This window comes from Hemitrygon akajei, chromosome 8 (assembly GCF_048418815.1).
Source record: "Hemitrygon akajei chromosome 8, sHemAka1.3, whole genome shotgun sequence".
NCBI lineage: Eukaryota > Metazoa > Chordata > Chondrichthyes > Myliobatiformes > Dasyatidae > Hemitrygon > Hemitrygon akajei.
In genome coordinates this window covers 132,683,597-132,701,246 of record NC_133131.1, presented here as the reverse complement: position 1 = coordinate 132,701,246, position 17,650 = coordinate 132,683,597, and the positions used below count along the sequence as shown (strand labels likewise).

The 17,650-nt window shown below is 38.5% G+C and overlaps 1 protein-coding gene across 1 annotated transcript in view; it reads right to left on the bottom strand.

Annotated features, from left to right (window-relative positions):
• Positions 1-49: 49 nt before the first annotated feature.
• armc3 (armadillo repeat containing 3) overlaps positions 50-17,650 on the bottom strand; it is an 82,953-nt gene continuing 65,352 nt past the window's right edge. The window contains exons 15-18 of the mRNA XM_073054650.1: positions 15,690-15,797; positions 5,026-5,223; positions 1,730-1,892; positions 50-1,634 (exon numbers count right to left, since the gene is read on the bottom strand). Of these exons, the coding sequence (XP_072910751.1) occupies positions 1,374-1,634; positions 1,730-1,892; positions 5,026-5,223; positions 15,690-15,797 (730 nt within the window). The 3' untranslated portion in view covers positions 50-1,373. The remainder of the gene's footprint in view (positions 1,635-1,729; positions 1,893-5,025; positions 5,224-15,689; positions 15,798-17,650) is intronic.

Below are 17,650 nucleotides of genomic sequence, written 5' to 3'. Positions count from 1 at the left end.
AAAATACCAACACCGTATTAAAACGACATTGATACTTTACAAATATAAGGTTACAGTTTTGTAGTGTTTTAAGCCTTGTTCTGTCACCATTTCAATGAGTTTATACAAACAGAGAAAAAGCTGGAAATACTAAAGTCTGTTCGATAGCATCTATGGAGAGGTTAATGACCTTTAATCTGATTGACCCAATCAACATTCACCGATGCTACGTGAGTAGCTGAAAGTATGGAAATGTATAGAATGTAATGGTAATACTGTATCTGTAAAGGATTCCCAGACATTAAATGTAAATAATTTTATTATCAATAAAGTATATTTTGTTTTTAAAAAAATCAACATTCATCGACCAAAATGTTTGGGAAAACAGTGACAGGAGAAAACCCTCAGACGCAGAAACAGAACTAAAAGAAAAGTCTACAGTTCGAAAGTGACATGTTACAAAAGTCCATATATTTTTCCATATTCCAGCAGGAATGGTGGAATATTCCTATATATTATTTTTGACCGTCATAATTGTCTAGAAATCTGTCCATTATTGTTGATGCAGCATAGGATGGGTGCTAGCTAGTAATTACTCTGCCCAAGATTGCACTAAATTACAGAGAGTTAAGGACACAGCTTAGTACACCATGGTCCCTGTCTATGTTTGTCACTACATCGGTAACCATCTAATGTCGTTCTTCTAGTATTTTGGGTAACATTCCCAGTATTATATTCTGGCAAATACAACAATTAATTTTAAGAAAGCACCTGAATATACAAAGCATCCCTAGATACTACACCAGAACATTTCCAAACAAAATTCAAGATTTTGAGATATTAGGAGAGATGTCCAAGAGGTTGATAAGGAGAGGGGTAAAGTGCATCCCTCTCTGAATGACAAGGAAAGGAAAGAGAGGAGATGGAGAGATAGAGAGATATTGGAGCTTAGGGGGCTGGCTGCTGAAGGCAGGCCAACAGTGATAGAGCAATTCCATTTTGTGATAATAAAGAGGCTAGATTCTGCAGGAACACAGTTTAATTTTAATAAAATATAATTCTATGATAACAATATTATTATTTGGTGTAACATTATAAAGCAGAATGCAATTCATTCACAACTTTTTGGAACACTAAAAGAATATTTCTCTTTATGGAATCCAGCAGCATCAAGGCATGTCAGTTATATTCAAATATTCTTATTCAGAAATAAGTCAGGAACACAAAGAACTAATATAAAAAATAAGTAAAAGAACCAAATAAATCTGAATGGTAAATTTATTACTTTTTCAAATATGTTTTTAAGATAGTTCAGCAACAATTTTAATGTGAATTATTTTTAAGGACAGTAAATGTAAATATATAACTACTCATTTTGTTTGCTCAAGGTGTTCTCATTGACAAGACATTTGTTTGCAACATTTACAGTGCCTATGGCTACAACCTGTGCAAACTTTATAGTGTGCTGCTTCAGCACCGTCAATCTTCATTAACTGGCCAACGTGGTGCATGAGATCCACAATGTATGCCTTTGGAGGAATGAGAAGTCCAACAGTATCTAGAGGAGGGTGATCAATTAGCATGACTTCATTCCAGGCTCGGTTATACTCTCCACGAACAAGACTACAATTGATTCCTATTCTATCAGCTAATGCCTGAAGAAAGATGGGATATCAACCATGTTATAACAGATATTTAAATGTTCACTTTGGAAACTTTATAATTACTTATAAATAGCACTAACTGTTACCTTGAATAGAAGTGCTCTGTGATAGTAGATTCCTTTCTGAATTTTACCAATAGGAATAATGTTAGATCTTAATTCATGTTTCAGTTCAGCAATGTGAAGTTCCCAAGTGAACTCATGAAACATTTCCTTGTCTACAGGTCCACCCATTTTATCAGAAACAAAGCTAGAAATGAAAATTGAACAAAGTTTAAAAAGATGGTTGCAGACAATAAGAGCAAAGCATAGCACAAACACCGAAAAGGAAATGCAATGGGGAATTTTGAGGACTTCGAATTAAAGGCAGGAGGGGAAGCATTCATATTATTGCAAAATAAGTCTGGATAGATTTACTGATAAAGACTTAAAGCACAATTTAAATAATGATTTTTCTAGTTATGATTTTGTAATAATTACTTGATCTCAACATCACTTTTAACATTTACTGTACAATTCTTAAAAGAACAATAACAAAGATATAATTTGTTCAAGTGCAAAAAATGGAAATTATATAACTGCTTGTGAAACTGATAAAAAAAAAATTGGTGAAATGTTCCCAGGGACTTTGAAATATAACTAAAGACATCTAAAAACTGGATGACCAAGACAACTGCAGCTTCTCAAGCTTCAGACATCTGGAGGAGATGAGAATAAAAAAAACCATAGTACTGCTAAAGCATTTAGAGCTTGGGGCATTGGAAGAGGGTGGTTGCAGGAAGGGGAATGTACCTGTAACTAAATTGTTAGAGCCTAAAAAAAGCTATTTGCAATAAGTTAACTTTGCCTGTCTAATTTCTACTGAGCAGACACTTTCCCAATTTGCCTCGCCATTCACCAGCAAAAGGTCATCTGGAATTAAACTAAGGGCATTTATCTCTTAGTGGGCTTTCTCTTTAAGCTAGTGAACGTCTATCTGAAGGAGATCCTTGCCTTTTAAATTCAGAGCAATGAACTTATGGTAAACCTTTATAAAACACAAGATGGGCCTCAATGTTAAATTTTAGACACCTTAATTTAAAGGCATTGTCAAGGCCTTTTAGAGATTGCACAACCAGTGTACTTGAAGAAAACCTAGGAAATGGAGCAACCTTAGTTGTCCTTAAAGTAGAGAAGGTGAATAAAATAACTTTGTATAGGTGTTCAAAGTAATAAGTTTTAATTAGAAAGGAAAAACTTTTATTTGGTAGAATAGTCAATAGTCATTCAACATAGATAAGAAGTTACTGTCAAAAGCAAGAACAAGTGACACTATTTTACAAATGCTACTACAGTTTTGAACGTACTGCTTGAAGAAGTTCAGGAAATATTCAATAATGGCATTCAAAAGAGAACTGGATAAATATGCCAAAAGGAAAAAAAAACTGGATTATAGGATAAGTGGACAGGACAGACACACTGTTCCAAGTTGTGTGCAAGGCCGTGCAGTAACTGAAATGTTCCCACACACTTCACTTTTGTTGCCACGCAACTTGAATTTTCTTACATATAATGTTAACGTTAGCATTTAAAGAACTGTGCAGGTGTCAGGCTGTGTAAAAATTTCCCTGCTCAAAGCAATGGTTGGTCCACTCAGCTGTAAAAAAAAAATAGTTGGAACATTGGACATGCAGCATAGTGGTCTAGCGGTTAGCACAAGATCGATTCTTGATTCCCACCACCATCTGTATGCTCGTACAGTGACCGTGTGAGTTCCCTCTGGGTGCTCCAGTCTCCTCGCACATTCCAAAGACATACAGTTAGATTTAGTAAGTTGTGGGTATGCTATGTTGGTGCTAGAAGTGTGGCGACACTTGCGGACTGCCTGGCACAATCCTTGCTGATTTGATTTGATGCAAATGATGCATTTCACTATATGTTTCAATGTACATGTGACAAATAAAGCTTAAGTATTTTAAAAGTGCAAAGTATAGGATTAATTGATAACACACACAGAGTCAGTTGTCATTTTTATCAAAATAGTGGCAGCAAAGTTTTACATGATTTCATGCTAATGGAGAAGGATGGAGGCCAGCTGGGGGACCACAAAAAGGAAAAAAATATATATATAGGGGAGGCTGTCAGCAACAGATAAACTACGATTAAAAAAAAGGGAATTGGAGTTAGGTGATGTGAAAGTAGTGGAAGTTCACTGTCATGATGATGATGATATAGATGGGTAGTCCAAAACTTAATCCAGAATTACCTTATGATACTTAAGTTTCAAACTGCAAGCTTTATCATCAAAGGAGCAGTCTCATAGGAACATGTTCACCCAAAGGATTCCCATCCAAGAATCAAACATTGTCCTGTCTTGGAAATATTGATATTGCTTCATCATCAATGATGATGAAGATTTAAAGTCTAAATCATTAAACTTCCTTCCCAAAAGAATAGTGGATGTACCTTCACCAGAAGCACCACAGTGATTCAAGAAGATAGATGAAGGATAAACAATAAACACTGGTCTTTCTAGCTATGCCCACAACCCAAAAAAATGAGTAAATGGAAAAGATAAATGATTGTAGTGATTCAAACAAGAAGTCGCTGGTTAGAAAAGCATGAATTTAGGAGGCTAGATCTTCAGCAAGAACTTTGGTGAAGGAAAGAAGACTGGAACTAGGGCAGTAGTAGGCAAAGATGGATCAGTTGAGAGTATTTCTTTTCAGGGCAGGAGTGACATCAGATTTGATAGATAAGGAAACAGTAGAGAGGACAATCTGTAAACATTATTGCCAACATGGTAGGAAAGAATGGTGGTTATCAGATGACAAGAGAGTCGGAGGAAGTGGTTCTCATGTTCAAGATTATTTCAGAGATCAAAAAGGGAAATAGTGAGAGATAGAGCTGAGGCTGGGAGGTAAAATTAGTTGGACTGATGAGGGTTAAACTGCAACAGGTCTACAATAGATCTAATCTTACTAGCTCCCTACTCTGCTTTGGAACATCCAGACAACAACAACATGAGGCTGCTGTTTATCTATTATGGCTCACTATTTAATACCTTCATTCCCTCAGTATTAATCACCAAGTTTTTAAACTTGGGTCTCTGTACCTTCCTCTGCATCTGGATTCCTGACTTACTCATCAGGAGATGACAGTTAGTATGGAACAGCTGCTTCCCCTCCGTTATCAAATTTCTGACCAGCCTATGAACCCATCAGCTCTACCTCATTATTCCTTTTTTTGCACTATTTATTTACTTTGTAATTTATAGTAATTTTGTCCTTACATTGTACTGCTGTCACAAAGCAACAGATTTCTTGATAGGGATAATGCACCTAATTCTGATTATGAAAAGGACACAGCAGAATCAATGGACCTTAGTGTAGTAAAATACTTACAGTGCAAGGGATACCACTTGATCTCTCAGATTGGGGAGTGGTAAAATACTACTTGTAACTTCACTGACAAAAGAATCAAAAAGCACATCATAAGATGGTTCCCATTGTTTGTTTTTCTCTTTCTCCTCAGCCTTGGTTTGCAGAGTTTCTCCTTCTTTAAATTTTTCTTCTTCTTTTTTTCCTCTGCCTTTTCCTTTGCTGTACGTTATGAAATAAAATTGAGCTCATTAAGATGAGGACAAAGATAGAGTCAGAGTTATAGAGCTAAGCAGCATGGAATCAAATTCTTCTCCTTAATTCATCTATGCCAACCAAGATTTCTAACTGAGCAAATCCCATTTACCTTTTCTATCCAACTGTCCAATGCCAATGGATTTACAGTAAGCAATCTCTTAAGGAGGCTGGAGTCAAAACAAAGCTCTGTCATTACCACAACACTTCTCTCAATTTTCCCTGTCACAATTTTCCTCTAACAAACTTCAAGGAGTGGAGCTAATCTTCAGAAGTAATGGGAAATATTGATATCTCTGATGATAGCCCAATGGTTAATCTTGATCTAAGGTATTTGTTGTCTTGAAAGAAATGTTTTGAGTAATATCTCTACAGTTCAAAATTCATTTAACAAGATTCAAAGTTGTCTTTCATTGATATGATACAGAAGTTTGTTTTATTTATTAATTTCTCAGGTTCCGTGCATCACTGGCAAGAGTTGGAATTCATTACCAACTCTCTATTGCCTCTTAACCAAGTGAATGGCTTGCTAGGCTATTTCAGATGACTTGAATAGTCAAATATATTGCTGTGAGTCCAGAGTCACATACTGATCAGGCTGGATAAGAATGGCAGATTTTCTCCCCTGAGGAATGTCTACATGGATTCCTGTGTTTGTCATCTAATCTCTAACTGAGCTGCCCATGAAAAATCTGTAGGTGAACTTAATAGGATTAACTGCAAATATCACTGCTAATTCAAATTAAAAGTCAATTTATTTTCAAAGTACATATATGCATCACCCCATAAAACTCTGAGATTCATTTCCTTGTGGACAATCACAGTAAATACAAGAAATACAATAGAATCAATGAAAGGCCTTAACCAGCAGGACGGTCAAACAATCAATGTGCAAAGGACAACAAACTATGCAAATACAAGAGAGAAAAAAATATAATATAAATAAATAAATAAGCAATAAATATTGAGAACATGATATGAACGGTCTTTGAAAGTGAGCCTGTAGGTTGTGGGATCAGTTCATTGATGGGGCAAGTGATGTTATTTCCTCTGGTTCAATAGCCTGGTGGTTGAGGAGTAATGACTGTTCCTGAACCTGGTGGTCTGGGTTCTGAGGCTCCTGTACCTTCTTCCTGAACGCAGTAGTGAGAAGAGAGCATGGACTGGGTGGTCGGAATCCTTGATAGTGGATGCTGCTTTCCTCAACAGTGCTCCATGTCGATGTACTCAATGGTGGAGAGGACTTTACCTGAGATGGACTGGACCATATCCACCACTTCTGTAGGCTTTTCCATTCAAGGGCATTGGTGTTTCCATACTAGGCTGTGATGCAACCAGTCAATATACTTCCTACCACACATCTGTAGAAGTTGAAATGAACTTGCTCTCATTAGATGAATAATCACTTTGCAATGAAACATTTGGCCATTAAAAAGTTCAGGACAAGGAATCCATCCTAAATTATTCCTGTGGAACTGAATAGCACTATTGCACTTTACTATATTTCTATAGTTGCTATTGATGAAGCTAGTATTTTTGTAAGGCAGGCATTTATTTTCTCTCCATTGTTGCCCTGACAAAATGGTGATCTCGCTTCTAAAATGCTGTAGTTTTGAGTCATAAAGGTCCTGTCATAACATGATTAAGTGGGTGTTTCAAGATTATAACACCAAAATGGCAAAAGATTGATCAGATTATGATTTAACATTTATACCAAGGCCTTCTAACTGATTGAAGGCAGAAGCTTGGCGGGAGTGAGGGAGTGACTATTACAGATTCTTCATTAAGTTGCTGATACACAACACATAGACGGTAAAAACAGCAGCTACGATAGGCTGGTGGTGAATGGTAGTACATTCAGGAAATGGATGACATGATGTTGAGATTCTAGAATGTTTTTGAATGATGTTGTGGTACTAGAATGTGTTTGCAACTTCACCCACCTAAGCATACACAAGGTAGTTCATCACACTTAGGAAAGATAGAAAAGGCATGTAAAAAGGGCAATGTTACAATAGTCATGGGGAATTTCAATATGCAACTAGATTGAGAAAATATGCAGGTTCTACATCCCAGGAGAGGGAATTTGTAGAATGCCTATCAGATAGCTTTTTAGTGCAGTCCACGAGAGAAAAAAAAACAATCGTGGATGGGGTTTTGTGTAATGTACCAGATTTGATTTGGGAGTCTAAGATAAAGGAACACATAGGAGATGGTGACCATAATGTAATAGAATTCACCCTGCAGTTTAAGGAGGAGAAGATAAAATCAGATGTATCAGTATTATAGTGGAGTAATGAGAATTACAGAGGCATAAAGGAGGAACTAGCCAAAGTTGATTGGAAGGGGCCACTACCAAGGATGACAATGAAACAGAATGGCTGGAGTTTTTTGGGGAAATTTGGAAGCTACAGGATAGATACATCCCTAAGAGGAAGTATTCTAAGGGAGGACGATGCAACCATGTCTGACAAGGGAAGGCATATAATAAAGTTAAAATTAGTGGGAAATTTGAGGATTGGGAAGCTTTTAAAAACCAACAGAAGGCAACTAAAAGAATCATAAGGAGAGAAAAGATTTAATATGGGAAGCTAGCTAATAATATAAAAGATATGCCACAAGTCTTTTCAGATATATAAAGAGCAAAAGAGAGGCAAAAGTAGATATTGGACCGCTAGAAAATGACACTGGAGAGGTAGTAATGGAGGAGGGAGGGGACAAAGAAGTAGTGGATGAACTTAATAAGTACTTTGTGTCAGTCTTCATTGTGGAAGGCACTAGCAGTATGCCAGAAATATGAGAATGTCGGGGGGTGGGGGCGCAGAAGTGAGTATAGTTGCTATTACTAAGAAGAAGGTGCTTGTGAAGCTGAAAGGTTTGAGGTAGATATATCACCTAGACCAGATGAACTGCACCTCAGGATACTGAAAGACATGGTGAAGAGATTGTGGAGGCATGAGCAATAAGCTTACAAGAATCACTACATTCAGGAACAGTTCTGGAGGACTGGAAAATTGCAAATGTCACTCCACTCTTCCAAAAGGGAGGGAGGAAGAAGAAAGGAAATTGTAGACAGTTAGCCTGACTTCAGTGGTTGGGAAGATGTTGGAGTCCATTATTAAGGATGAGGTTTTGGTGTACTTGGAGGCACATGATAAACTAGGCCAAACTCAGCATGGTTTCCTTCAGGGGAAGGTTTGCCTGACAAATCTGTTGGAACTCTTTGAGGAAGTACAAACGTAATAGGCAGGATAGACACAGGACAGTCGGTGGATGTTACTTATTTGGATTTCCAGAAGGCCTTTGACAAGGTTCCATGCATTAGGCTGCTTAACAAGGTAAGAGCACTAGGCATTACAGTAAAGATACTAGCATGGACAGAAGATTGGCTGACTGGCAGGAGGCAAAGAGTGGGAATAAACGGGCCTTTTCTAGTTGGCTGCTGGTGACTAATGGTGTTCAGTAGGGGAGAGTAACGGGACAGCTTCTTTTCCCATTATATGTCAACAATTTGAATGAAGGAATTGATGGCTTTGTGGCCAAGTTTGTAGACAATATGAAGGTAGGTGGAGGGGCAGGTTGTGTTGAGGAAGCAGAGTCTGCAGAATGACTTCAACAGATTGGCAAAAAAGTGACAGATGGAATATAGTGTATGGAAGTTTATGGTCATGCATTTCAGTAGAAGGAATAAAGGCAATGACCATCTTCGAAATAGAGAAAAAATTCAAAACTCAAAGGTGCAAAGGGACTTAGGAGTCCTTTGCAAGATTTCCTAAAGGTTAACTTGCAGGTTGAGTCAGTGTTAAGTAAGGAAAATGCAATGTTATCACTTATTTCATGGAAGTATAAAAGCAAGAATGTTTTGCTGAGACTTTGTAAGACATTAGTGAGACATAACTTGAGAGTCTTGGGAGCTGTTTGGGGCCTCTTGTCCAAGAAAAGATGTGCAAGCATTGAAGAGGGTCCAGAAGAGGTTCACAAGAACAATTCCAGGAATGAAAGGGTTAATGTTTTGAGGTGCATTTGATGGCTCTGGGCCTATACTTGCTGTAGTTTAAGAGTGGTTGGGGAGGAATTTGATTGAAACCTATCAAATATTGAAAGGCCTAGGTAGAATGGATTTGGAGAGGATGTTTCCAATAGTGGAGGAGTCTAGGAACAAAGGGCACCAGCTTCAGAACAGAGGAACATCCATTTAGAATGGAGATGAAGAACTATTTTTTTAGCCAGAGGTAGTGAATCTGTAGAATTCATTGCCACCGATAGCTGTGGAGGCCTTGTCACTGAGTAAATTTAAAGTGGTGGTTGATAATTTCCTGATTAGTCAGGGTGTCAAAGGTTATGGGGAAAAGACAGAAGAATGAGGTTGAGAGGGAAATTAAATCAGCCATGATGGAATGGCATAATCCTGCTCCTATATCTTATGGTCTTATAGGTGATACTAAGATTTTGGGGAGTCGTGAGGTAACCCACTCCCAGAGGAAACCCAGGTCTCTAATAGCCACAGAGTACTATCCTGTGAGACTGGTGCAGTAGAGCTTAAGGGCAGAGGTAATGATCCAGAATACTAAAGACGGAAGAAGGATTTAGTAATGCCAAAGCTTTTAGGATGATCGATAACTCGTCATGTTAGGGGCAAACGTTACTTGTGACAACCACCTCAAGCCTGGATGTTACCTAATAGCAGTGGGCTGGCTGCTTCATTATCAGAGGAAAGCCAGTGTTGTACAATATCTTGAATAGAAGGTATCTTCTTGTTCAGGTAGGTACAAAAGTCTTACTGCTATTTGAAAAAGAGTATGGAACTCTCAACATAACTTGCCATTTTTTCCTCCTCAGCCAATTATTATCAGCATGTATATAAGCAAACCAATGTACATCTGGAAGGATAAAATAAAATACTGGAAATAATCAGAAGCTCAGGTAAACTGCTGAGAACAAGAGTCAGTGTTTCTGGTTAATGCCTGATGTGCTTACTATTCCCAGCATTTTCAAGTTTTGTATCAGTAGGAAGGATTTGTTTGTTGTTTTGAAATATTTTACTATGGAAAGATTTGCTCACATCTGTTTTAATAAAAAGTGAACTTTAAAACAACAATACAACTCACAAAGTCTTTCAAGCAACATCTTTTAGTGTAAATTGCAGTCTACTGATACTAAAACAAGCACACTTTCTGTTTCATGGCCGAAGGTATGGTAGTTTCCAGAAAGATAGTGATTCATTCGATTGTAGTGGCTTCCACAGGGTCAAGTGAAGATAATATTGACGTAATTTTTACGATTGTAAGGCCCTGCTGGTCATTAACAACTTAAAGTACTGCAGGGCTATGCCATCAGTGAGTTGCTCATTGGTCAAGAAACTGAGGAGCTGGACCTGGTCTGGATTGTGCTGCTGCCTGCATCAGAGAGGCATCATAGGGGTCAGTGTGCAGTCTTACAATGGGTGATCATTTTACTCACTTTTACTGTGATTGCAACATCCTGCTGGACATTGTTAATGTGGAATGCTGCAAGTTTGATTCACTGATTTATTGGGAAGTGGAAGGAGGGCTGCGTGGCCTCGGTTGTAGCAAGGACTAGGCCTCAAACCCTGGTGTTGCCTGGTTACAGGCAACCAGGAGAGAGGCATCAGAGTCTGAGTGCTCCACCAGAGGCAGTGTGGCATGGCGCCCAAGTGGAGTTGGTGCTGATTTCCAGCGTTTGCTCAGCAGAAGACAAGTCCTATTGCGTTCAATGGCAAATTACTGCAACATTCACAGACTACATATATATATATTTTGTGTGACTGTATTTTACTTATATCTTTTATGTGCTACATGTGCCTTGTGCTTTGTATGGCTGTTGATATTGTGTTTTGCATCTTGGCCCTGGAGTAACACTGTTTCGTTTGACTGTGTTCAGGAATATTCATGTATATGGTTGAATAACAATTAAACTTGAACTTGAACTACATAACCTTACATCCACAATCTCTATACTTCAACTGCTCCACCAACCCCATTATCTTTAGCAACAACCCTCTGCATCTCACATCACCAATCTTCAGAAAAGAGGAAGAGTTGGGAATAGACTAATAGTATTATTTTAAAAATTAATGTTAAGCACCATCACAGCAAAGATTTTTTTTATAGTCTGACCCAGAAATTATATTCACATCGCACTAGATCTGCAAATGGTACCAGCTTAGAATGGTATCTTGCTTTGTAGCTAATGGGACCAACTTAGATGAGCGCCTTGGTGAATATGAGGAGCAGCAGCTTAGGAGGATTGATGGTGCCTAATGGCGAGCCCTCACTTGCATCTTCAGAAACAGCTCTACTTCCATCTTTAATGTCTCCATTTTTCCCTTTCGGGGTTCTTTTGAAGATGCTGACCTGGAGTTACATGCTGACTTCGGTTCTTTGCAGGAATGGGACCCACTCTTGGGGTTTCATGACTGGTCGTTATTCGGCATGCCAAGGGCTCACCTGAGAGCTCAGCTTGCCTTTGGAGGGCCAAGACTAGTGGCTCTGGAGACAGGCAGATCGAATGTCAGTGTCCGAGCAGGAGATCAGTGAGTCGTGGGAGATGGAAGATCTGGGGCTATGTGCCCAGAGACCTGAGATCTTTAGGCACAGAGGTTGAAAAAGAGGCGCAACGGACTTTTAAAATCATAAACCAGCGAGTTGTTATGTCTCCCCTCTTGCTGTGAAACAGAGATTCCCTTATTAGGGAGAGAAAGAGCCTGTGGTATGTCGAATACCGGGTGAACAAGTAATCTTTGGAGTACTGTAAGTCTGTGCCTTTGCTGTTGCTATGCTTACACTTGAATGCTCGGTGGTGGGTAACAATGCTTTTCTTTTGCCAGTGGGGGGGGGGGGGGGGGGGGATCCTGCTTACGTGCGGGAGGGAGGGGAGAAGTAGGGGGGACTTTGGTGTTCTAACACTTAATTGTCATTCATTCTTTGGGGCAGTCCTCTGTTTTTGTGGATAGTTGTGAAGAAAATGTATTTCAGGATGTATATTGTATACATTTCTCTGACATTAAATGTACCTTTGAAACCTTTGAACCAAATGGGCCAATGGTCCTGTTTCATTGATGTGTTATTCTAAAACTCAATGACTCTAAATCTCATATTGTGAACATTTGTAACCTATCAGGACCATTGAATTAGGAAATGATTTTATCTGACTAACAAAATGGATAAAATAAATGACATTCTTGTCAAACACACTTAATTAAGACAAACCCAACTTCTTTGGTATGTTTTGTTGGAAAATGACACCAAGATGAATCACTGCTGTTACAATTTATCTGTTGCTTATCTCGAAAGTCTATCATTTTCTTAAATTACTATGACTAAAAATCCTCCAATTGATTTGTTTCATATAATATATTTTACTTTTATAATGTATAACTTTATACAGTTTGTATTGAAATAAAGCTGACTGCTGAATAAGCCTAAAGCTGAGAACCATGGAACTGGCACGGTAACATAGTGGTTACAGTACCCGGGTTCAATTCCTGCTGCTGCCTGTGAGTTCATATGTTCTCCCTGTGACCACATGGGTTTCCTCCAGGTATTCCAGTTTCCTCCCACAGTCCAAAGACATAGTGGTTTGTTGGTTATTTTATCATTGTAAATTGCCCCATGATTAGGCGTGGGGTAAATCGAGGGACTGCTGGGCAGCGCAGCTCAAAGGGCTGGAAAGGCCTATTTCATGCTGTATCTCAATAAATAAATAAATAAATAAAACTTTGTAGATTATTTACTGTTGGAAAAATATAATTACAGTATTATGTTTACATGGGGAACGTCCATTATAAATGTAGAATGTGGAATTTATAATGGACATGTAACACTATAACGATAAAAAAAATCAACAAATAAAGCAGTATTGCAGAAGATGTTTCCCGACTTAAAACATTTTGCACCGTAGTATCTGCCTATTTTGACCTTCATATCATCACTGTCTTTGCTGTTATGGAGGTCACTCATCTCCTATTGAAACACTTGTCCATTCCTCAACTATCAGTAGGCTCTAGTCCAATTTCTCATCTTACACCATCCAAAAGTTTGATACTATTAAAACTCTGCTGCTTGATCTCAATTAAGTGTTCATCCAACACCCCGCTGCTTTCCAGGCTTCAGTGGAATTCAATCCACCAGCAGATATATTTAAAAATTCAACACCTGTTCAAATGTGTTCATGGCTTCCCATGCTATCTCTGCAAATATACCCATCCCTATATCCTTTTGAGCATTTTACACTCCAATGCTGGCCTTTTCGAAACCACCCCGACCCCTACTTCCGAGGACCCATAATTTGTAGATGTTTGATTGGTCTCAAACTCTGAAATTCTTATATGTGTTCTACCACTTTCCTTTAAGAAGATTTAAAATTTAGCTCTGACCAATATTTTAGTCTTTCAACTGATGCTTTGCAACAATATTCCCAGTAACAGAACAAATATGTATTATATACAGGGCAAGTAATGCTGAAGGGCCAAAAGTGTTCCTTTTGCCATATTTGAATGATTATATGCATCTAATTATTTTAAGGTAGATAGAAAACACTTAATTACTCTCAATATTTCCATTGAATATCAATCAAAACCTGAAAATGCCACTGCATTATGTTGTGATCTCATTTTGCAAAGCTTTACAGAACTGCTACAGATGCATCTAAATCGAATGAGCTAGATAAAACAATGAGTAATGGAACATACTTTAGTCAATTTTTAAATTTTGGTTACACATCAGTATCTCTTCAATTTAATTTAACTGGAGCATATTTTAGTTTATTTCTAATAAGCTGGCAGATCATTTTCTGATTATCCCTTCCTACTAGTCATTGCAGATTGACAGTCAGATTGTCGACAAGTACCTTGGCACTGATAGTGTTAAAGAGAAGATTTATGATTAGTACTATAATTAGTTGCATGCAAAAGGTAAAGCCTAACTAGTCAGTAATCTGCGAGATTGAGGTACTGAGTTGGTACTGAAATTGAGGGGCTTGAATCTGGATACAGAGAAATGTTTGCAAACAGGTTGGTAAATTCACACAGCTGGTGGAACTACTGTTTCTCAGCTCCAATGAGGTGGATTCAATCTTGACCTCCAGTGCTGACTGTCAAATTTGCATATTTCTTTGTGATCACATGAATTTCCTCAAGTGCTGCAGTTTCCTCCCAAGTCCCAAAGATTTTAGTGTGTAAGTGAGAAATTGAATCTGGGGGAATTGGTAGAAATGTGGAAAGAATAAAATAGGCTTGCTAAAAGATTATTCTAATAGCCACCTGAGAGTTGGCACAAAGTCAGTGGGCAAATGGCATATTCCACGCTGTATGACTCTATGACAACTTGCTTTGAAAATCTTGAAAGGAGTGATATGACCACTGATTACTGTGCACGCATTCAGCAGTACTGGACAAATGACTAAGAGAAAAAATTCTGGTTAATTAGATGAGTGAGATTTTGTCCCCAGTGTCAAACAGCGAAAACCAGGTGGAAGGGAAGATATGCTTCATGATAGGATGCCATTGTAGATAGTGTAAGTTATGGAGAATGATGTGCAGGATATGAAGGCCCAGAGTGGTAGATAGACACTATGACCAAGAAAACGCTCTAGTGCCTCTCCCTCCATAGAACTCTAAGGAAATAGACTGTAGTTAGCATGGTTTCTTGCCTGACAAAACTCTTGGAATTCTTTGAAGAAATAACAAGCAGGCTTTTGACAAGGTCCCACACATGAGGCTGCTTAACAAGCTACAAGCCCATGGTATTACAGGAAAGATTCTAGCATGGATAAAACAGTGGCTGATTGGCAGGAGGCAAAAGAGTGGGAATAAAGGGAGCCTTTTCTGGTTGGCTGCCAGTGACTAGTGGTGTTCCACACAGGTCTGTGTTGGGACCAATTCTTTTTACGTTATATGTCAATGATTTTGATGATGGAACTGATCACATTGTTGTAAAGTTTGAAGACAGTATGAAGGTAGGTGGAGGAGCAGGTAGCACAAGGAAATAGGCTACAGAAAGACATAGACAGATTAGGCAAGTGGGCAAAGAGGTGGCAGATGGAACACAGTGTCAGGAACTGTATGATCATGCACTTTGGTAGAAGAAATGAAAGGGTTGACTATTTCCTAAATGGGGAGAAAATACAAAAATCTGAGGTGCAAAGGGGTTTAGAGTCCTTGTGCAAGATTCCCTAAAGGTAAATCTGCAGGGTGAGTCTGTGGTGAAGAACGCAAATGCCATATTAGCATTTATTTCAAGAGGACAATTGATCAGCTAATCCAGTTTGGTAGCTATGACTTTTTGATGCTAGGTACTAGAATTTTAGATTAGCTTCCAATAAAGCTGAGAAAGTTACAGTTTCACATTCATTCACTTAAAGGTAACTTACTTCAAAATCTGCAGGAAAAAGAAATAGAATGAGGGAAGACAGACCTGGATGATTTATCTCTGATACTCATTCTGCTAGAAACATTGCGACCACTGCTTGCTACTGGAACATCGAGAAATTTGTCATCAGTTGATGTTGCTTCCACCTGGGGTCTACAAAGTAAGATACAAATTCAGTAATGTTTATATACATACTGAAAAAGCAGCAAATATTATATTTGTTTTTAAAAATACTGAGAATTTTGAGGAAATCCATTTCTGAAGATTTCACATCTTTTGTGAAAATTTCACAAGTTTTCCAGCAATCAGAATGAATTTCATTTCTAATATTTAACATTAACTATCAAGGTATGTCTAACCAATCTTACTGAGTTTTTCAAGGAAATTACCAGGAAAGAAGATGAAGGGAAGGCAGTCTACATAGACTTTAGTAAGGTATTTGACAAGGTCCCGCATGGGAGGCTGGTCAGGAAAGTTCAGTTGCTCAGCATTCAGGGCGAGGTAGTAAATTGGATTAGACATTGGCTTTGTGGGAGAAGCTAGTGAGAGGGAGTAGAAGGTTGCCTCACTGGAGGCCTGTGATTAGTGGTGTGCCACAGGGATCAGTGCTGGGTCCTTTTGTTGTTTATCATCTATATCAATGATCTGGATGATAATGTAGTTAACCAGATCAGGAAATTTACAGATGGCACCAAGATTGGAGGTGTAGTGGACAGTGATGAAGGCTATCATGGCTTGCAGAGGTATCTGCATCAGCTGGAAAAATGGGGTGAAAAATGGCAGATGGAATTTAATGCAGACAAGGCTGAGATTTTGCACTTCAGTAGGATCAACCAGGGTAGGTCTTACACAGTGAAAGGTAAGACACTGAGGAGTGCAGTAGAACAAAGGGATCTTGGAATAAAGGTACATAATTCATTGAAAGTGGTGTCACAGGTAGATAGGGTCAGAAAGAAAGCTTTTGGTACATTGGCCTTCATAAATCACTGTACTGAGTACAGAAGATGGGATGTTATGTTGAAGTTGTGTAAGATGGTAGCTAAGTCTAAACAACACACAAAAATTGCTGGAGGAACTCAGCAGGCCAGCTGTCATCTATGGAAAAAAGTATAGCCGATGTTTTGGGCCACGACCCTTCGGCAGGACTGGATTAAAATTGATAGAGAACTTGAATGGATAGCTGTCCTTACATTAATCAACTGGCTTAGAAGGAATCCAAATATTTACTGATTCAGGAGCTGTGGATAAGTACAGGAAAATTGCAGAAGTTAAACCCCAACGTACAAAAGTATATTAGGATAAACCAAATAACTTAAATACTCTCTGATACCAGCAAATAAAGACCCAAGCCCCAATTCAGACAAACAATGAACAAAGGCTGGCTGAAAACAGCACCAAGCATACCCAAGAACGATGAGCTGCAATTCAGAGCTACTCGCATGCTAAAGAACAAAAGAAGCATGCAATAGAGAATGTAGAAAATCTGTTTACACCAAACAGGACAAATCCAACGTGGTTAATTACTACTCAGTCACCTCTCAATCATCAGCAAAATGTTGGAAGCTGTCGTTGACACTTGGCTACAGACATTCAGACCCTGTCATTGATGTTTCCAGTCAGAGCTATGATTCGATATTTTAGTTGTGATGTAATTTAACTCTGTCTATTACATGCTTCTTCATTTGGGTTACAAGTAATCTTGTATTGCAGCTTCACTAAGCAGCACCTCATCTACTTAAGGATGTAGAAGTAACTGTGCCGACATCAAGGCAGCATTTAACAAAACATGCCATCAATGCATTCCGGTAAAACTGAAGTCATGGGAAAATATTGCAGTGATTGGAATCTACCTCACACAGGAAAAGGATGGTTGTGATTGTTGGAGATGAATCATTCCAGCCCCAGAATGTTACTGCCACAGGTTTGGTCCTGATGCAGAGTAAAATGTTACAGTTACAGAGAAAGTGTCATGCAGGTAGATGATAAGATGCTGGTCACAGTGAGGT